The 22911-nt window shown below is 37.7% G+C and overlaps 1 protein-coding gene across 16 annotated transcripts in view; it reads right to left on the bottom strand.

Moving 5' to 3' along the window:
* Positions 1 to 6959: 6959 nt before the first annotated feature.
* RALYL (RALY RNA binding protein like) overlaps positions 6960 to 22911 on the bottom strand; it is a 380059-nt gene continuing 364107 nt past the window's right edge. For 9 of the 16 annotated variants that reach the window (XM_065053891.1, XM_065053892.1, XM_065053886.1 and 6 more), the window contains one exon: positions 6960 to 10130. In XM_065053891.1, coding sequence (XP_064909963.1) covers positions 10096 to 10130 — 35 coding nt within the window. In that variant the 3' untranslated portion in view covers positions 6960 to 10095. Of the gene's footprint in view, positions 10131 to 19503; positions 19533 to 22911 lie in introns of all 16 variants that reach the window. The other 7 variants (XM_065053881.1, XM_065053882.1, XM_065053883.1 and 4 more) reach the window with 1 other exon arrangement.

The following is a 22911-nucleotide window of genomic DNA, read 5'->3' as shown; positions in this document are numbered from 1 at the left end:
GAGACCACTAAAATTTGATTATTATTGCTGAGGGAAATAAATATACAGCACCTTAGCTTGAAGAGATTAAATAATTTTGCTTTTGCACACAATTTGCTCCAAAACCTGATTAACAGTGTCAACTTAGAACCACACCCACTGGGGCTTTTTGCTGGAAATTCAAATGTGTTTAATGACATAAACTTCATTATTATGCTGATTATTCACAGCAGTAAAAATTTATACTCAGCATAATGTGAAATATTTAGTTTTAGAACTCTGCCCATAAGAAAACAGAAAGATAAGATCTACTGTACTACCAGGCCAGGATCCTATGTCATCCTCTGAAATTCTTGCTGTTACCAACAGGGAAAGCCTTCAAGCCACCTAAATGGCCTCTTCATGCCCTGTGTTCCCTGTCTATAACCAAGAAAGGATTCAAATTTCTTCTTCTGTGACTGCTTGAGGTCTGCAGATTAAAAACAATCTATAAAAATGTATTTAAAGAGGAGTTTATAAGCTCTGTGAGAGTTTTAATCCTCCAAACTCAGTCTCTTGCAGCTTCACAGAAAAAAATGAAGTTTCACACTCCACAATGAGTTTCCCTGGGCAGTGGAGGTGGGAAGATCTGCAGGTCTGTGGGTAGTGTGTATGTGGGTGTGCGCCCACTCATACTCTTCATTCCTAGGAGGACACCACTTCAGTGCATTTCTCTTCCCTGAAAAGCCTTGTTGTTTAACAGTTGACAAACCACACACAAATGAGGGATGAAGGTGGTGGGGAAAAAGGCTTGAGCTTGTCCCCTATAAAAAGACACCTTTGAAAAGTGCTGTCTGAGGAAGCTGCTGGAAATCTAACATCTGCTTGGGTTCTTTGTTCCCGGGAGTAGGCAGCAAGAGCCGATGTAACTCTGCACTGCACGGGGTTTCACAGAGCTTCTCTTGTACTCGAAGTCTACATCTGACAGAGCAGTCAGCAATGTCATTTGTCTCCATGGCTGCCTGCATGCAATTCCACAGGCAATGATTTTTTGTCATTTTTCTTATTGCCATTATTGATTGTCTGCTGCTATCCTGTTATCTTGTGACATGTCTTGGATCCTCCAAAACCAGAGTGGGACAAATTGTTCAGAATGAGCCACATTTAAGATGGTAGCAGTCCTGTTTTTCCACCTCATTGGCCTACTAGAAATACCACTCAGAACTAGCAATTCACTTACAAATGATCCTCACATAAATGGAGAAGTATAAAAATCTGAAAGGTCACTCATCCTTGAAATCAGCACAATTGATTTTATATATCTTGTTGTCATAAACCACTTTTTTCTTCCTGAGACATGACCTGATACACTTGTTCTCTGAAGCCTACTACCTTAAATAATAGTGCTCAATGAATAGATTTGTAAAACAGCATTTCATACTCTGATACGTTGATTACAAGTAATGCGGTGTGTTGTCACAAGCACAGTAAACCTCCTGATGTATATCACTGAAAGTTGTCCTGTACAGAACTAAGAAAATAAATCTCTAGGCATTTATTTCCTTGGCATCACATATTTCACAAAACTTTGTCCTCTGTGTTGAGTACTGATGAAAACCAGAATACAAAAGACTGTGTGTTGGCCAAAAAAAGAGAAGATAAAAGAATGACCAACCCAAATTCATCACTTCAGACACTGATTTATTTCTTTTATGCAAAACGATTTGTGTAACAATTACATAAATCAGAACTTTGACTGACTAGAAATATGAGTTATGGCATAGCTCCCTTGGTGATAAGAACATATCTGTTGCATTTTGATTTGCTGTTTTTAACAGCAGTGTTTTTGTAGACAACATGATAAAGTCACACAAGGATGGTGTAAAACTAAATCAGAAAAAAAATCCCAAACCACCAGATAGGATGGTACACCTGGAAGATTTCCTATTTTTATCAGTTCTACTTGTCAGTCTAAAAAGATAGCTTTCTGCTAAACTTTTTTCCTATTAATGTTTGTGAATTAAAATTTTTCTTTTTTGCAAATACTTTCTGAATTATTTATTTGCTAGAGTTTACTTTTTATAATTCCTTCCAGTTTAACAGGGTAGAGGGAGAAAAAATAGATTTAAAAAAGGGGATGAAATTAAGAAAATGTTCTTTAAAAGCTCAAGAATATTCTGAAAATAAATGTTTGTGTTCTTCCCTTAATAGTCGGAGATAGTGAATGTTACTTACCCTGTATGGCAATGACTTAAATAACTAAAGCTGAAATAACTTTGTAGAATGTTAAGCCAAATTGTTTGGTAGTTCAAGAGAGTGCTACTTCATTTACCTGAGAGCTGTTTTACGTATTTTCACAATAAAAATGAACATAACATATAGAAACACCCACTTACCTATGGAGGAAGGATAATGTAAGGTAAAGTGTCCAGTTGCTGCTCAGAAGTGGATGGAGCATGGGCTGCTGTCTAGGTTAATTTTTCTTGTGGTATCACCCAATTTCCATCTTGTTAGGATTACACAGCCCTTCTCCAGCATGCATTTTCTCGGAATTCAGCATTTAGATTGCGTCAGAAGTATAGGCGCCTCATCTGAAATTTACTCATCAATGTAAGGATAGATTTACAGTTAATGCATCCACTCAAGCAAACAAACATTAAATCCCTCCCCCACCTTGTAGATTAAACAACAAGGCCAAAATTCTGAACAGTGGGTTAATTTTGCATGTGATTTGCTACATATTGACAAGTGTTGAATTCTCGAGAAGTTAAACTAAAATCACCCGGAAATTTGAAGGCTTAGCCCTTGAAATAATAGTCAGAATCATGGCATCACAAGTAGGAATATTAAAATAAATAAATATGTGGGAGACGTTTCTTCAAAAGTAAAGTGAATGCAAGTGTAGCACATCCCATTTCAGTAATTTCCTCAGTCATCCCCAGGAAAGACCCTTTCAATGCCTCTTCAGGTTTCGGTGCCCCATTTGAGCTGTAGTCCTACCCTGCTGTATATCCTCTGCACCTCCACCATGTTCCACCATGTTCCTCTTGCAGTAGCAATACCAGCAACAGCAATATCAGTTATCACTTCCTTTTTTCTTTAAATAACATGCTAAATGGTGCTGTAACTCCTCATAGGGTGAGCACTGATCACAGTTTCTGCTTAAGAATCCAGCTGGAGTAGATGTCGAAGGTACTCATTCAGTGACTGATATCAGCAGACTTACCCCAGGATGAGTTCGAATCTTATTTTCCACAACATTAGTTGTCTCTAGTTGGTGAGAAACATTTCTAATTATCTAAAGCACAAAGCAATGGAAGAATATTTTTTTTCCATATATGCATAGCTACACATCATAGATGTATTCACATAGAGTAATACACCACAGAGTGGTCACACAAAGCTTCTTCTTTATTACCTTAGGCTGTTAAATATACATAGCCAGGATAGTATCAGAAAGTTTAAATGTAACCTTTAGAAACATTTTTACTTGGTAGGTTGTATTTATATGGGATGTATGATATAGGAATCAGGCTTTTTGTTAAAACATTATGTGATTGACCAACCTCATAGCCTTTTATGAAGATATAACGAGGTGGATAGATGATGGCAGGGTGGTGGATGTGGTCTACCTTGACTTCAGTAAGGCATTTGACACAGTCTCCCATAGCATTCTCATATCTAAACTGAGGAAGTGTAGTCTGGACGATCGGGTAGTGAGGTGGACTGCGAACTGGCTGAAGGAAAGAAGCCAGAGAGTCATGGTCAATGGGGCAGAGTCCGGTTGGAGGCCTGTATCTAGTGGAGTGCCTCAAGGATCGGTGCTGGGGCCAGTACTGTTCAATATATTCATCAATGACTTGGTTGAGGGACTAGAGTGTACTATCAGCAAGTTTGCTGATGACACAAAGCTGGGAGAAGTGGCTGACACGCCAGAAGGCTGTGCTGCCATCCAGCGGGACCTGGACAGGCTGGAGAACTGGGCGGGGAAAAATTTAATGAAATATAACAAGGGCAAATGTAGAGTCTTGCATCTGGGTAGGAACAAACCCAGGTTCCAGTATAAGTTGGGAAATGATCCATTAGAGAGCAGTGTAGGGGAGAGGGACCTGGGGATCCTGGTGAACAGCAGGATGACCATGAGCCAGCACTGTGCCCTTGTGGCCAGGAAGGCCAATGGCATCCTGGGGTGTATTAGAAGGGGGTTAGTTAGTAGGTCGAGAGAGGTCCTCCTTCCTCTCTAGTCTGCTCTGGTGAGACCACACCTGGAATATTGTGATCAGTTCTGGGCCCCTCAGTTCCAGAAGGACAGGGAACTGCTGGAGAGAGTCCAGCGCATGGCAAACAAGATGATTAAGGGAGTGAGTGGAGCATCTCCCTTATGAGAAAAGACTGAGGGAGCTGGGTCTCTTTAGTTTGAAGAGGAGACTGAGGGGTGACCTTATTAATGTTTACAAATGTACAAAGGGTGAGTGTCATGAGGATGGAGCCAGGCTCTTCTCGGTGACAAACAATGGTAGGACAAAGGGTAATGGGTTTAAGCTGGAACATAAGAGGTTCCACTTACACTTGAGAAGAAACTTCTTCTCAGTGAGGGTAACAGAGCACTGGAACAGGCTGCCCAGGAAGGCTGTGGAGTCTCCTACTCTGGAGACATTCAAAACCCGCCTGGACACGTTCCTGTGTAGCCTCATCTAGGTGTTCCTGCTCCGGCTGGGGGATTGGACTAGATGATCTTTTGAGGTCCCTTCCAATCCCTAGCATTCTATGATTCTATGATAATTGTGTCTTAGTTTTGTTCGAATGTGTGGAACAGCAACCTTTATTTGAGAGCAAATAAATACTTACTATAGCAACCTCAAAATATGTATCAATGAAAAACATTGAGTTATTTTCATCTCAGATGAGTCTCAAACCCCACTACCTACAAAACAATAACTACTTGTTTCCTATGGCACTCAATGTTTTTTCCTAAGCAGTATCTCAAAGAGTTTTCTTATCAGTTTTCCAGAGCTGGTCATTGTAAGGGCATGGATCGCCAGAGTAGGGCTGCAAATGCTGTACACAGATGCCTTTACTTTGTCTCTCTCTCATTCTCATAGCCAGATTATTTCACTGGAGGAAAGCTCAGAGCTACAGTACTAACTTGCCAAGTTGTGCTGGTTTTACTTAGTGTGCAGAATCTTTCCTGCATCTTTACTCATAACCTTGGCCAGACTCTCCTTGCTCTAGAAACCGTAGTCAGGTTAGCTGACTGTTAACATTGGCAGCCACTGGCCAAACCAGGCACCTTTTCTCCTAGTTTAAGGTGTCCAACTGTCCTTAGCTTCACCACACACACAATCTTTCCTCTTGTGTGGGACTCTTACCATATAGAGATGGTTATTCTGATCTGCTGGATCTGAGTGGGTGACTTTGGTGAGCTCTTACTACAGAGAAGTCCTGCAAGTTTCTTTCAGGGGGGATAAAAGCCTGAAGTTATGCAGACATGGAATGAGGTTACCATCTCAGAGTAAAGAATTTCTGACAGAAGAAAATCTTTTCAATGCTTTGCTTTGGAGCCACTCTTTCAGATTCTTAATGCAAAGAGACAGGATTCCATTGCTTACGTGAAAAACTCCCCCGCTCCTCTAATAATTTTTCATTATTTTTATAGTGATTTTCCCTACAGGTTCAGAAAAAATTGTCCCTAAGGGCAATGAATGGTTCTTCATATGAGTAAGTAAAAAATACTGGAATATAATTCTGAGTACAACTGAATTGAATAAATTACATTTTCTGTACTTTATTATTAATCATGCAAGGGTTAAGTATTTCTCTGTTCCAAAAATATTGGTAATGCATTGCTCATTTGTCCATAAAATGTTAGATTGCTTGATGTTTTATCTATCTAAGACCTTAGGATGCTCTCTCTGCTTATTCTTGGCTGATTGATACTTCATTTCAGTAATAATTGCCCTCATGCCCAGTAGCATCCAACACAGAATTTAAGATTATCTAAGTGATTTTTTTTTTATGATGTTTATTATGTAAGATCTTGACAGACAAGTACAGAAAATGAAATTACCTTAATTATCCTCTTTCCTCCCAAATCAGATGTATTCCTTATTTAAATTTTCTAGACCATTGAAGATTCTTCTCAACATGGAAACGGGAAGCTTTTCAAGTTCTGAGGCTGCCTTCTTTACTAAAAAGGAATCAGAAATTGTTTTAATCACCTGCTATTTCATCTCTATCAAGGATCTTTCTGAATGAGGAATTGGCCTTGTATCATGCATGATAAGAGTAAGTTGTTTATAAAGTTCACAAACTTGTGTGAAATCTGTCATAGCCATAACAATTAAGGACAACACATTTAAAAATGTAGAAAATGATGTGCCAAATGTAAATCACACACATTTCTAAAAAGTCTTGCTTCTCTACAATTCCAGAAGAGTTTAAAAACATTCTCATAAACTTAGTGGACCAATTTTCCTTAGTTTGTCTGTGTGGCAGCAACTTGGAATGGAATAATAAACTATGAATAAAACATAAGTTTGAATACCAAACAGAAAACTATAACTATTATTAACGTTGTTTTCATAAGTTACATGTATGCTACTTTAGCAATACATGAAACTTAGAAGCTTCCAAGATTAAGAAAATAAATTTCTCAGATTCAATGAAATGTCACCAATGGGCCTCTCTTCCTCTCTCACCCCATCAAAGAATTTCTTCCTTTTAGGAAGCTGGTCACATTTATATTCAGTAATTTTTAAACACAGAATTGGTCCTTAAATTTCTTAAACTTTGAATATGACAGCAGTATTTACTACATTTTTCTCCATCTTGCTTAAGTAATTCATACTACGGATGCCTCTTTCTGTTTGTTCTGCTTGGAAAGTTTGTGAAGCATAGTTGTAGTACAGAGCTTTAAATGGTATTTTTCCATGAGGAAAATATATTTTTTCCTGGAAAGTTTCTTAGAGTCACATTTTAAGAGAACAAATTACAAAACAGGATTAGTGCATAAATCAGAGAAAATATTTATTTACAGACATGTAAAAATTATGTTACAGTATTTTAAAGAAAACTGTAATGAACCATCAATCTGCTCTACATGGGCAAAACCTGAATGTTTTAATTCTAACTTGCAGTGGCACTTATTAACACTATGATTGCTTACAAGATTGTAGCTATCTACATAGTTTAAGTACAGTGATTTTTCAAAACTAAAAATGGATCTACAGAGAAAACTAATAAGAACTGCAATAATATGTAATACAAGAGTTTACAAAAGTAAAAATATTTTTTCTTGATCCAAACTTTAAAGCTTTTTAGTAAATGTTTTCCACTCATGCAGCTGCACAGTTTTGAAACAATTATCTGAAATACACAGAGAGTATAGGCCTGTGTAGAAAATGAATTGGTTAAATTCAGGACTCTCCATAAAGGATTTCATAAAACTGCTGACTATCCAAACCAATAGACAAGATTCTTTACGTTTCCTATTCTTCCATAGTGCAAGGGATGAGGAATGTTGACAAAAAACAACTGACAAAACCCATGTAAAAGAAGTATAGGTAGTGATGCAAACAACACCGAGTGTACCACATACAGGAAAAGTAGAGAACTATCAAGCTCTGCTGATGCTACCAGCATACTCTGTAGTGATTTGAAGCAAACATGCCATTAAGAAACATTGTGAGTAATTGACTGCACAGCACAACAAGCTTCTAGCTTGCAAATTGAAGTCGTGTCTGATGGTGTTATCAGAGGTGTCTTTTTGTGTTCAAAATATATTCATGACGTAAACTGTGGTGTGAAACAGTGTTGACATTATGATGGTGCAATCATTTCTATGAATAGATAATCTAAGGGTAATGATTGGAAAGAATTTCTAAAAATCTCCTAGAGTGTTTTCTGTGATTATTAGCTCATTTGGAATGGAGGTGGTGAATAGATGATACGCCTAGCTGATTCTCATACGTAGTTAATTAACACCAGCATCGGAAACTGATCTCCTTGGATGACATTCTGCATCTTTTAAGTCAGCCAACAGTTCATAATTGAAATGGGCAAAATGCTTGTTGAGCAGCTCAGGTTCGGAATTCCTTTTTTTTTTTAACTGTCAGCCAGAGATGGAGATCCCAAAATGGCATTTCTTTTTGCATTTTTACAGTTAAAAATGATCATAACCTATTCTAATAGATAAGTGGAGAAATATTTCACTCTTTGAATTGACCTAACATTTAACTTACACATAAGTAATATTTTTTGCTGCACTTTTCTGGTAGAGTCAGCCTTGGTGGATTCTGACACTGACTCTTTATGCTCAGGAGTAACTACTTACACTATTCTTTCCTTAATTAAGTAGCTAGGTACTACTCAGCACTTAGGTAAACCATGTAACTCCACACACAATAGACAAGCTAAATATAAGATATACAAACATAACTGAGAGTGCTATGTTACATAATCAGCTAGTGAAGTAAATTCCCACTCAGTAATAGATAATTAAATTCAAATGTATGCTCTTCTTCCAAATGTTTGAAGAATATCAGTCCTTCTTTGATGATGGGACCATGCTGGAAAGTTGACCATAGACCTTGAACTCCCACCTCCTCACACCCCCCACTGTTTGAGGTGAACCTGTCATCTCAGAAACTGCTGTTTTTTATAGAAACAGAAAGTTTGATCTTTTAAAGAGTCTTTCTGGTAGCTTTGTTTTTCTCTTGCTTTTAGCCTACTAAGGCTGATTGAAAGGGCAAGGCAAGAGTTCATTTTTGTGGTTCTGGACCATACTAAATACCAAATACCCCTGGTCATGGATGTCAGTGGTCATGAGAGCTCCACGCTGCAGGTTGGCACAAAATTGGGTCTGAAGTCCATTTGGCTGCATCAGGCATTTCTTAAATTAACTCCCCTCCCTCTTGGAAGGCTGTAGCTATTAATTTTTTTTCCTTTTTTTTCCCCCTGAAATCACTTTACAGACATGTCTTTTTGTATAGGAGTATATCTCACATAAAGATGTAGAAAAACAAATATCTATTCCTTGTTTTATGTCATCTGCAGTGCTAAGGAGGTCTAGCTTTGGGATAGTGGACAAGTTCCTATTTTCATTACAGAAGATGACCTTGTGTCCATATTATTAGATGCGTTGATACCCTTAATATCTCAGTAACACAAGAGAAATAATGCATCCATTCTTTTTGAAAGGAAATATGATTTATTAAGAAATTCTAAACTGAGATTCCCCCTACGACATCTGTAATAATGATTCCAACTGCTGTCTTTTAGGAGCGGTTAGGTTGTTTGGGAGTGGAAAGACTACTGCCAGAAAATAATCCAAACAGTAATCAGTAGGCTAATCCAGGCTATCAGATATTGGCAGTCTATAAGTAATACACATTGCTAGACAGGAGACCGACTGCCATGTAAACTTTCCATATGGTAACAACAAACTGTCTTTAGTGACTTGAAGGAACAGCTGTAACAACTCTGATGAATGGCACCACAGAAAGTGCTTATCTGATGAAAGGGATCTACAGGAGGATTCAATTTACAGTTTATCAAGGATTGCTCTCTTATTTTGACATTTTCACTTTTCGGCAGCTATCCCTATTAGTAAACATAATTATTTCCAATGGCGAACATAATAAATAAAATAATGCAAAATACCATACAATGTATTTAATTGAGACACTGATCATAATGATCTTGTTTGAATTAAGCTGTAAACAAAGAAGTGCAATATCACCTGACTCTAAATATGGAAAAACACTAAAACATGCTAATCATAAAAATAGCTTTTAGAAATATACATTTGTATACAGTGTTTTCCACACCTGTTAAATATGTCCTTCATATTATTATGATACAGTACATTGGCCTTTAAGACATCAAAATTAAAAAAATAATACCAATAATCAGCCAGAGAAAAACACATTTACAATCTAAACCATAAAAATCTGACAATTGTACAGCTTAGAACATATAAGAAATGGAGTTTCTAATATTTGAACAATAACGTCCATTTTGATAAGTAAGTTGAGTTTTCATACAAATTGAATCAAACGTGTTGCTAGCCAGTAAGAAACCGCAGTTCACAATTTTCTGTAGGGAAGTCAGAGTTTCTCTTCTCAGTCTTCAGGGGGTTCACACATGACATCTTGTTACTTGATCTGTAGAAACTGAGAAATGAAATGTTTTCTTTAGTATGAAGGCACAGATATTCCTCCAGCAGAACCTCAAAAGGAAGCCAAGACAACTGGGGAAAAGAGGGAAGAAGACTATGACTTGACTTTTTCACAAATCAATCCAATATTGGTAATTATTGGACTTTCCCACCTTAAACCTTTGAAGGCTAAAAGAAAAGTCATGTACCTGCAGCAGTGGACAGTCAGGACTGTGCAACAGTCCTAGGTTAGACTGAATGGCCCAAAATAACCACAGTGAATCCAGCAAGAGCTGTTGAGCCTGAAGGATACTTCACCTCAACAATGCCATGTGAGCCACTGCTGAATAATTTATATTTTAGCAGCAGAAAACAGGAGAATGTATCTTAGCTGCTTTGCAATGAAATGCTTTATTTGGATAACAGCATTTAATATAAATAAATTGCATGTAGGATTCTTTGATTCAGTCCCATTGCACTATTTATATCCCTTATTGCAGACCATTTACAATGACTGTGTGCTTTTGACATTACTTATAGCTACCAGATTGAAGGATCCTTCCTCAGGGGCTTCCCTTTTGATGTCTATTTTATTACTGTTGCTGTGTACATGCTATAGGTTTTAATTGAATATTTTTTGATTTCTTTTGTTGTTTTACAAGCCACAGTGTGAAACAGCAAAAGTCCAGTGTCAGCTAACACTTTTTCTAGCAGTGGCTGGGGCAGATTGCATCTAAAAATCTGAGAATACTGCTATGTGACCCATATAAAGCTACCAGCTTCAACTAGACATTCAGTGATGCTGCAAGGGAGCATAAGACATCCCAGCTCTACCAACCCACATTAAAACTGACAACACTTTTCCAATCACATCTGTTTGGAAAACTGACAGTAGAAAATGTTAACAGAAATAGATGGTTTCTTTTTTTTAAGTGAATTTTTCAAGTTTTTTTTTTTTTTTTTTCCACTTTTGACAAGAAAAATATATTCCAAAACCTGGTGCACTTCTGGTGCAATTTTCCCCTCCTTCGCTGAGTTTTAAGTCTGCTTTTTCCTTCCCCAGAAAAAAAAAAAAAAAAAAAAAAAAAGGATTATTTCAGTTAAAATTTCCATTTATTAAAAACCTGGTTTTCCAATGGAAAAGGTTATAGCAGAAACATGAGAGTCTCTGCAGGACTGGTCCCCTGCCCTTTAAAGCAGCCAGCCATCAGATTTCTCCCTTGTTGCAAAGTAAGCACCAGATTTCTGGTTTTACTCTGCACAGGAAACCGGGATTAGGGAGAAAAGCTCATGTGAAAGATCCCAGAACTTTCTCCTTTCAGTTAAAATATCCTGAAACTATTATTCTTTACTTGCATTGAGAAAAACCATCTCCTCTATTTTTAGCTCCTGATCCCTGGATAGACTTAACTACATGAAAAAGATTTTAAAAATCTTCCCTTAAGACTGAGAGAGGCCTAATGCTTGTTAAGCAGCTATACATCTTACAAGAAGCAAAAAAAAATAATCCCATTGTACATCCCATTATCTCCAGAGAGAGAGTTCCTCTTTTCTAGCCTTTTCTTCACCTATGCTTTGCTCTTCCATTATGCCATTATAAAAAGCAATAATTATACAAGTAAGATGAGAGACAGATTTTCAAGTTATTTATTGAAGCTTTTTTCCTGCCATAAACCTTTTAAGCATTTACCTGTCACCAGCACTGAAAAGCTTCATTAGGTTACTATTATGAAGTGTTACTACTCGCCATCTGGATCCAAGTCATCAATGCTGCTTTACTGTCGATTAGAAACAATGACAAAAATTTACCAACCCCAGCAGTCCCAAATCTTGTGTTCTTCAGTACATGGGCTTGTTATTTGCCTCCTAAGGCAAATAATCTTCAAGGCTGAGAAGAAACTTTAAAATCTGAAATATTCAAGCTTTTATTTTCCATAAAATGACAGTAACCCAGAGCTATGACTAAGCTAGTGTAACGCAATACTGATTTTATTCTATTACTTTCTTCTGAATAGTGCACAATTTATCAGCTGGCTTTATGGTAGTGCTGATGATATTAAAAAAAAACTCATGATGACTAATGTTTATGTTTTTGGATTTTTTTTAAAATATTTTCATTTCCTTCCTGTTATATATATAACAAACATTCTGACACAACAAGGATTAACTGAATTATATTTAAGCCAGCAATATGGTTTTCAATTGATGTAGTTCTAACGGAAAACCACTTTAGAAAGCATGATTTGAACATAATGCATTTTAAGAATTGAATAACCCAACTGAGTGTATAGCCTTGGCAGCTGTAGACAATACTAAAGAAACAGTATAAACTTTCCTAATTGCCACCATAATCTCTGAAAAAAAAGGTAGAGGTAGGTTATAGAATATTTATTGGTTCATTTTCTACCTGAAATTATTCCTGCTGTTTTTTTCCCTACCTGAGTGGCTTTTGGAGTATGAGGAATTGGAAACAGTATTCTTAGGCATAACATGGTATTTCAGTCTTCCAGAAATGCTTTTGCTACTGTCATTATAGTTCCAGTATGATCCTTCTAGCATTTTTATCAGACTCAAATTATACGAGATTCAATTAATTTTAACTTTACACTATTACAATGTATATAACATTGGGAAGCCAACACTAAATATTAAATATCTCACTAAATGAAAGTGCAGTTCTACTTAATGAGCCCCAAACTATAATCACTAAAAATGATGAAGTAAATTGATAAAATTCAGTAAAAATACAGAGAGTTTTCCATCTTGACTTTTAGAGGTTTAATAGTTTTATCACTTAACATCCCCTCGAAACCTAGATAATTCCAGCCTTTACATCTATAGATTTTTAAGAATGCCCTGCAGGTAAAGGATTTTTTTTTGGGAGAGCCTGGCTGTCAGATAACCTGCCAGGTGACCATTTCCTCAAAGCTCCGTGCTTTGTGACCAGCAGGTTGAGGAGGGTGGTTCTCCCACTCTATTCAGCTCTTGTGAGACACCACCTGGAACAACTGCATCCAGCTCTGCAGCCTCCCACAAAAGAAGGACATGGACCTGTTGGAGTGAGTCCAGAGGGAGGCCACAAAGATGATCAGAGGGCTGTAGCATCTCTCCTGTGAAGACAGGCTGACAGAGTTGGGATTATTCTGCATGGAGAAGAGATGGCTCTGGGGACACCTTAGAGCAGACTTCCAGTACTTCAAAGGGGCTTAGAAGAAAGCTGGAGAGGGACTTTTTTACAAGGGCACGTAGTGATAGGACAAGGGGTAAATGGCTTTAAACTGAGAGAGGGTGGATTTAGATGAGATATAAGGAAGAAATTCTTCACAATGAGAGTGGTGAGACACTGAACAGGTTACCCAGAGAAGCTGTGGATGCCTCATCCCTGGAAGTGTTCAAGGCCAGGTTGGGTGGGGTTTTGAACAAGCTGGTCTAGTGGAAGATGTCCCTGCCCATGGCAGGAGGGTTGGAAGTAGATGATATTTAAGGTTTCTTCCAGCCCAAACCATTCAATGATTCCATGATTTATAGCCACCAAGCACAACACAGTAGGAATAGTTTGGATCTAAAAGCTTTTATGAGAAGGTAAGCTCAACATAGTTTAAAGACCTGAAGGCACCATTTTTTTAGAATGAGGTGGGCCACCCCCATTTCCCAAGCCTCCCCAAGCATCTGGAAGCTGCAATGATGACCACTGCTATGGCAGGGGGAATGCTGCTGGCTTTTCTAAACTCATTCAGGTGGACTTAATTTGTCTACAGGAAACATGATTTTTGATCTTTGCTAGCTGAATCCAAACAGACATCAGCTTCTTGCCTGCTCTGGTTTATTTCTCCTTCCTTATGGCTTTGAAAATGGGTATATATCAGCTGTATGTATATATGTTCCTTGATCCCCATAAATACATAGTTTCCTTCTCACAGGGTTTATGGGAAAAGTGTTCTTTACCATGCTCATCTTCCTCACCTAGATGGACAGGAAAAAAATCTTACTATCTGGGAGCATAAATTCAGCACATGTCCTTGGGAGGGAGTATTAGGAATGCAGCACGAATAAATGCCACAAAAGGTGTACACCTTACCTTGTAGTACATTAAGGTTACAGAAGTTACTCTGTGGTTTACCCCACAATAACTACAAGCAATAAGAGCATCCAACAAGTATATACAAGATGTTAGTCTGACAAAATGCATCAGTTTTGAAACAATTGATTGCTCTGAATGTTTTTTGTGATAACAATAATGTTAGAAATTCCAAGAAATTGCAGCTAAATGGTGGATAGATAGATGATGGTGCACATATACACATGAGTATGAAACCCCAAGCCTCAAATATCCTTCCTTTCCCTCTCCTGCCTCTTTTTCCTTGCCAGACAAACCCACTCTTAGGACTGGACTTCTGAATTTAATAGTGGCAAGGGAGGCATCTGAAGCTAATTCTGACTATTGCTTGGTTACAGGTGAAATATTTCTGCCTCTGTCAGGCTCCTGTTGATTCAAAGACTCTTTGCCTGACACCTTCCTAGGCTGTTGCTGGTGTCTGACGAGGCTTTGGCAGTGGGTTATGTGACAGCCATACATCACTTTCTGCAAAACAAGCGCACGCTCCATTAAAATGCAGCTGCTACACTGTCCTTTCACTCACAACACTGGGCCTCATACTTGTGCCACCTCAGACTGCAATCATAGCATGATTGCTTTGATTGCCTCTGATGCTCACTCCTGTGCTGTTATCTGTACAAATGAGAACACTGAATCTAGGTCCACAGATGCTAATACTACATCCTCTAGAATTGCATATTCTGTTTAATCTCTAGTGATTTTTCTGATGATGAAAGGTATTTTTTGGACAGCCAAGGAGGTGAAAAACTGAAGCTGTTTGTGGAATAGATTTTTTTATAAAATACCCCAAATCTTGGTTAGTCATTATTGATCCAGGTATTCCTGTAAAATGGGAAAAATCAAGATGCATTGCACAAACTAGTATTGCAAATTGTAATTATTTTTATTTGCTATTTCTAACTCAAGACAATATCCTTCCTTTCTCTTAAGCAGGAAACTCACAACGAATGAAAACCCAGCAATTTATGTTTGTAAGATACCATGAGGGCATGCGCTTCTATTGGCTTTTACACAGAATTCATCATGATGAATGGAAATCCACAAGCAATGAATAGGGCTTACCAAAGAACCTGGAATTTTTATTAGCTATCACACTGACTCCATAGCTGTGTTCATTTGAAATACACCCTGAATTGCCTCTTGATTTAAATAATGAAATCTCTGATTAGGTAACACGGTTATATAGGTGATGTAGTACAATGTCGCCATATGAAACATAAACAGTCAATTCAGCAGGTGTTAGCAGGGGAACATGAATGTGCACTATGGGTCTGCTGATGTTATTTGTAATGCTTGTAAAACATGACAGACAAAAATTATAGCACTAGACCAAAACTTTTTATGATGAACTAGTGATAGAATATTCACTGCGTATAACAAATATGAGGAATTGTACAGTTTGGTAAATACTAAGAAACAATAATTAAAGGAAGCAGTTGCACCTTCTTTAAACCTTTCTTCAAATGATAAAACCTAATCATTATCTTTTGTACTCTGTCAATCATACTTTAATTGCTGAAAACACTACAGAATCGTTTTTCTGTTCAGTGAACAGTTTAATTGCTTTGAAGTGTTCCTACTTATGTGAGTACATGTGAGAATGGCTGTTTTACTCATCAGCGAAAACAAATTTCTATCTCCTTTGTATTAAAATGCTCTGTTTCACTTGCTTGCCTGAAAAAAAATCAGCAGGAAGAATGAGATAGCCCTGTCAAATACTGATTCTTCCCCTAGATCAACATATCTTTTCTTTCTCAGAGTCCTGTGTAGGCAAATTTGTGATGAATACTGTTTGGCATAGTGGTGGAGACAGGATCTAACACTTTGAGAGTGCCAGTGAGGACATGCTGTAGTTGAGATGACAGTCAGGTGTGAGGCTGAAGGAATGCCTTTGGCATTAGAGTTACCATGGTCATTTGAGAGCTTCATTGTGAGAACTACTGTTTTTTGAAGCAATACCTTCCTCTATAAGGTCCTTTTTATCTGTAGGAGAAGACACAATGACCGGCAGTGTAGTTTCTGCTAATGATGGGAGGGATCTGAGGCTGGAGGCAGTGGACCTTCTGCAGACCCTGGGATGGGCTGCATGATCTCCAAGCATGAGAACATGGAAAAGGTGGGAATGTGGGAAGGTGGTGCTTTTACAGCACTCACTGCCTTTAAGCCTTTACCCATAATACACTTGTAAGGCTACCCCATGGTGAAGCTGTGCTCCCACCACCACCACCACTCTGTTTCATGTTCTCTCTTGGCTAACATAAGGTAAGATCTGGAACAGCATGAAAAACAAACTAAGCACAGTAAGGCCTCACTGATTCTGTGCACAGAGTTCCCTCAGCTTGCATCAGTGTGTCTTGAGAGCAATTCAACACCTTTTGGGATCCAATGCCAAATACAGCAAAGGGGAAAATGTCCTACTTTCCTTTAACCCTGAATATGAATGGATATTCAGGGTGAATTCCCAGAGGTATGACTCTCATTGGAGATCACTAGGTGTTTTCTGATTCTTAGGATGGGTTCTGTTCCATGAGAAATGAGTCTAACTGAGTCCTAGAAGAATCCATAGCAAGGACCATCCTTGACCATTTTGAATATTATGAAGGAGGGGGCCTTAGGACGCAGGGTGCTGTCAAAAAGTTGTAGAACAAAATTCCTAGTTATTTAACCTCTGCTTGGTGTGGGGAGCAGGAATTACCTGATGTGAGGTGGTGGTCCAATTAGTATGAATTCCAAAGGCAATAGTTCCAGTCTACTGATGCCAAGGGTGCAAGTTTGAACACACAGCTTAATGTAGAAAGGAGCTATTGAAACTTGTGCCCTGAGGCTACTTACTATGTCTACACTTTAAGTGGTATGTTTTTAAAATATGTGAAAGTAGGAGCTTATGTGCTACTAGAAGAACTACCTTAAACTAATGATACAGAAAGCACCTGCTAAACTTTCCCAGTATTACCAAATTAGATTTGAGGTAGGTATCAAAAAACAAAGTGCACCATCCAGTAAAACAAATTGTACAGGAGGATGGTAATAAAATCAAGAATGTCCTACGCAATCAACAGGAGATTTTTCATTTACTCGGAGGCAGAAGTTCTACTCAACATAAAGACCAGGGGAAGCAAGGTAAAAAGCAAATTAACAGAAAAGGAACGGGGAGGAGAGGTTGCTGGAGGAAGCAGCTGGAAGCATTTAACGTGAGATGACAGAGATACCGGGAAAGCTCTGAGTAAAACATAGGAAGGAAGAGAGGGATGAGACTAACCATGGTGCACAACAGGTACTTAAATGGTGACAGTAGTTACTCAATTAAGACAGTCAGTTAAACATACAGGATGTAGAGTTACCTGCAAAAGACTTATCTGTGAAAGACTTGGTTTGGCAATGGGATTCAGATGGAAAAGACAATAAAAGCTGGTGCTATTTTAAACAGGTTTTGCTTTATATTTTCCTCCATAATGCTTGTATGAATGAAAAGTGCATAGTAGAACATAACATTTTGTTTTATGAAGATTTCAAGATACACTGCCTTAAAAGTAAAAATTACAAAGCAAACCGGTGGACTTGGAGTTACACTGTGTTTTGCAAATGGTGCTAATCTAATATATGAGAAGGGAGTAGTATAACCCTGCAAAGAGGAAGCAGAGAAGAATTTAGCCTTTTGATTTACTCTATTTGGGCTGGCACACAACCTGCTCTTTTTGAAAGATATTATAGAACCGTAGTGTACTTTTAGAAATCAATAGCAACACCAATTTGAAAACTCCAGATACACATATCAGCATAACAGGCTGGCTAAGATGGCATGTGATTAACTTCCAAATCTTCATTTTGGCAGACCGAGCTTGTTTTATTCCTCACTGATTGCTTTTTTATTGAAATGGCAATTACAGTTCTATCACCTTCTAAATAACTTCTCTTTTCCGAGGTCCATAAATGCCTCTATACAGATAAATTCAATCTGCCTTTCATGTTTTGGTATTAATCATGCAGAAAATCTTCTTAGTAACACATTTATATTTCTCAAAGAACTGAGACCTTTTGGAATAATTGGGTCAGTAACTGCAATGGGTCTGCAATTTGTATTGAAAAAATAAAAACAGATTTTAAATTTGTGACTTTTTAAATGGAAAAATAGCAACCTTTTGGCTCTTCAGTGTCTACCCCTCTTTACTTGCATGAAGACTTTCGACAGAAAACTGTTTCCTCTGGGAATTTTTGATTCAGCATTCTTGAGGCTCAAGCATACTGATAAAGCCTGTGAAATTAGTGTTTTCTAGGGGAACTAAAGCTATTTACTTTCAAAGACTGACACACCAGGAAAAATGTGTGATGCATAGCAATTGCTCAATTTCAGTTAAATCTAAGAATTTGAGGATTAAGCTGAGAGGATCAAATCCATAGCCAAACACAGACCCAATGGCTGGCCTGAGCTGTTGTGGAGGATTTTGGTGTCCCTGCGAGAGCCTAGAAAACACTAGTGTCCCCTTCCCATTCTCTTACCACTTTCCCACTGTACCTTGTTCTGCTGCTTTGGTATCTGTGCTAGGTTATTATTCTGATGCCTATTCCCCCTACACAGGACTCAGGAATGTTTGTTGCAAATAATGAAGGAACCAAACCCTATCCAGCACCTTTCATAAGTCATCCAAAGTTTACTGGAGTTGACCAAAATACAGGGAGGTAGAAGTAGAGTGACTCCACTAGAATTAGTGAAAATTACATTGGTAAAAATTTTCAGGGGTAGAAACTGAAATCAGTCTCATATTTCAAGTGTTGAGGTACTTCAGTTAAATCTGATGTTTCTTTACCAGCCATAAGTTAGAGCAAAATACTTGTGATTATTTTTATAAACCACCATCAACCTCCCCTGAAAAGGGCTGTAGGTTTGCTTCTGGGTGGTGTGTGGCTCTCCTTGTTTCTGTACTGCACTCAGAAGTTGTCTCTATGTTCATAAATTTTTTGGCTAGGAAAACTTGTGGAGCTAATTCTGATTTACTTAGAGTAAACATAACCAGATCACTAGTACTGAATATTAAGGTCAATTACATTGTATCAGAGAGGAATTAATCTTTTTTAGGCAAGCATTTTGTTTGCATGTCTGAGAAAATTTTTGGCCTGATCTGAGAGCATTATTTGCCTCTGGATCCATTCACACATTTTTTTGTTTGTTTGTTTGAAGTTGGAGGCACAACTTTTGTTTTTAACAGTTGAGGCTGAGCCACTAAATATTTTGATGTCTCAAAAACGTCAAGGACTGTGACTGTCTTATTCTTACCTAATAGCTTAAGAGAAACATAGTCCTTCCTGAAAAGGAAAAAAAAATTAATAATAAAAAAACCCCATGAAAGTATCATAAAAACGAATAATGAATACTAAATAATGATAAAACTACTGACAGTGGGTCAACAAAAGGCAGAGTCCCTATTCCCCTCAAAACAGAGAAAGCACACAAGCTACCCTTCAAAACGTAGGTCCACAGGAAGGCACTACATGAGTTTGACACAAAGCACATAGACAATATCTAGAAAACAGTAAAACATATTAAGCAGTAATCAGAAATTCTTTTATGTATCAGATATATTGCCAAGATGTCACCCATGTTAGTGTTTCCAAACAGATATACCACCAAACTTCCATGAGGCTGTAAATCCCACATGCGAACCAGTGCTCTGTATCAACAGGCATCTGCTAAATAAGTGTACTTAGGACAAGCCTCATGCAGCATTGGGTTATAATCAGCCGTTGTTTAGGTTGTCTGGGGTAGTCTAAATACCAGAATTTTGTAACCAGTTCTTACAGTGTCTCCCAAGGAATACAACAAACAAAAAACCTCCCCTGCATTTAATATTCCTACCATTTATTGTCTCGGAAAGGATGCACCCCATTTAAACTGCCAAGGACAGATGGTTGTTCTGTGCTCATTGGGACTGACAGGGTGTAGGAGAAGATGCTGCACATTTGCTGCTCTTGTTGTATATGCCTTGGCGTTATGCAGGAAGCTGCTGGCAGGGTTTATTAATGTTTGCTCTGTTGGGTCTGAATGGACCTGCCCAGAATTGCCTTGCATGTAGACAGACCTCAAAAAGAGATGACAAGCTAATAATGCTTAGCAGAAAAGGTAGGAAGTTAAATGATGAGTGAAACTTCAGGCAGGTCAATACTGATGGCAGGGGGCAGTAAAAGTTAAAACAAATTCATTGAAGAGTATGTTCAATGTTGTTCAACATGAAAATATAAAATCTGCAATTTTCTTGACTGGAAAGCATATAATTTATATAAGTTTAATCCACACATTTGGGGAATGCTCCTATCCCACATGTTGGCAGTAGAGCGAAAAGACAAATGTTGGTCTGACCTCAGAAAGAGAGGCTGTGTGGACAGTCCCATTGCATCTGCTGAGCTGCATTGCCCACTGCATTGGCTCAGTGGCAAAGCTGAGAATGGGACCCAAACTTCCTGATTCCCCACCTTTTGCTTAAAAAAAAGAGAAACAGAAGACAAAACCACTCTTTTCAAGCTCTTTCGCATCAAGATTCTAATGACTGTAAGATAATTATATTATTTACCTTATAAATGTTTAAATAGTTTTATGGGTTTGATTTTTTTTTTTTTTTAACATAGAGCAGGTTCAGAGGAATAGATGTGAAAGGTAAGGAAATTATTTTGCTCATTCATTTTACAAATATTCAACTACAGGGAGGGGAGTCTAGCAGAGAGACACAAAGTGCCTGCATTTTCTGCAGGTTCCCACGTGATGTGTAGGAGACAGGATGTAAATAATAATTAGAAAAATATTATGTAGTCAGTCAGGAGTAACCTGTTTAAAACCCTGACCACCACTTAGGAAGCCTCTGAGAAATTGACTGCCAGGAAAAATGGGAAGGAGGAGCTGGTATCAAGGCTTTTCCAATGGCTCATACAACAGCATGTGAACAACAAACATGTCTACTGTGCTGTTGCATATCTTAAATATAACAAAAGGGCATGTCAGAAAGTTTCTTACAATTTTTGATTTCATGACATGCTTTTATTACTTTCTCTATTTTCTCAGTCACAGGTTATTAGATTTACTGCAGTTTTGGAAGGCACAACACATTAGTATCTGTCGGGTATGCTGCCCCTAATGACTTCCTTAGCTTGCTCAAGTACAAGCATCTTGCACTGATATTTATCAAGTGAACACAATCTCTTACCTATTCATTTGTCTCAGGAATGAAAAGCTTCATGTTTTCCCTAGTACTGAAAACAAAATTTCAATGAAGCCTAAAATGTTCAGTGCATCAAAAAGACGAAATTTTGCTTGGTCTCAATGATATTTAAAGTAATCTAAATAAGATATCTGGCACAACATTGCTATGGCCATTGCCATTAATTAGAACTTCTGTCCCTTTTTTCTAAGTAGTACTCTCTATAAGTGCACTCAGCTGCAAATTGTCATGGTAGCTATTGATCTTGTTGGCATGCCTAATCAGCCTAATTCTGCCAATAATAGAAGAGTCAGTCTGGTCTGCCCTGATGCTATTGACAGAAAAAAAAAGTATATAAAAGGAGAATTAAAAATCCAGTTTGATTACTGTAATACATTAAGTACTATCAATCCTTTCATATAGTCACATATTTGATCAATCTTGCTATTAGAATTATGCAAATTTTTTCTTGAACTATCCAATATAGACAGAAAACATGCAGTGCAAAGGTGGAGAAAAGGACAAGAGTAAGAAATGAAATATCCTTGAGAGGTAAATGCAACTGAAATATACTCAATAGAAAGATAACTGTAATTGTTGTTGAAATAACTGCATAAATTTACATTGCAACCAGAACTGTTGTTCTTACGCTGTCTCTGTACCTTTTGTTTCTGATATAATTTAATAAAAATGCCTCTCAAGACAGCTCATTAAAGGTGACTCATTATTGTGGAACTCCCACCTAATGCTTGTGTGGCTTAATTATTTTTAGCATCGCTATACCAGCATAAAAACACAATGCTGTGACTGTGAATATATCCTTCAAATTCCAACCAAGCACTAACCAGAGCCTGATCTGAGTTACAACACCATAAATCTATTGTATTTGAAATCAGAAAACTCTGTTTGCTCTACTGAATGCTTAACTACTGAACCACTGCTGTGCTATTACCATTGTAGTTATTTATTGTGAAAGACTGACAGTTTGATAGAAACTATTATTCTCAGGCAATATAATATGAGTGCTTCTCTATAACTCATTGCAATTAATTAATTTGTTGATATTTTATTAAGTGTTAGACAACATTTTTTTTCCTTTTTTTTTTTTTTTTTTTTAAATCTATAGTACTTCAGGCTTTCAGCTAATTAATTGGATGCCACCTTTGTTATTTACAAGGGGATTGCAATAATAAGTTATAGTTCATTTTGAGCCAGTGTTTCCTCTATGATCGATTAGAGCCATTTGAAACAAATTCAGAGGAGTTATATGAGATTCTCTGGGCCTGCACTGGTTTGTCCAGCCACTAAATGAGTGGAGTAAGGAAACCACCACACATGCTAATTCAGAAATGCTTTTCCTGCGTTCTCTCAGCAGTGCCACACACCGCTAACGCTATTTCTGGTAAGGAGAAGGAGCTTGTTTTAGAGGCGCTGAGGCCAAGCTGCTTCTCAAATATCAAAATGTGTGTTGTATGGTGCTGCAAAGGTGACTCTTC

This window comes from Columba livia, chromosome 2 (genome assembly GCF_036013475.1).
Source record: "Columba livia isolate bColLiv1 breed racing homer chromosome 2, bColLiv1.pat.W.v2, whole genome shotgun sequence".
NCBI classification, from domain to species: Eukaryota; Metazoa; Chordata; class Aves; order Columbiformes; family Columbidae; genus Columba; species Columba livia.
Note: the sequence above shows the minus strand (reverse complement) of the source record. Positions and strands in the feature narration are given on the sequence as shown.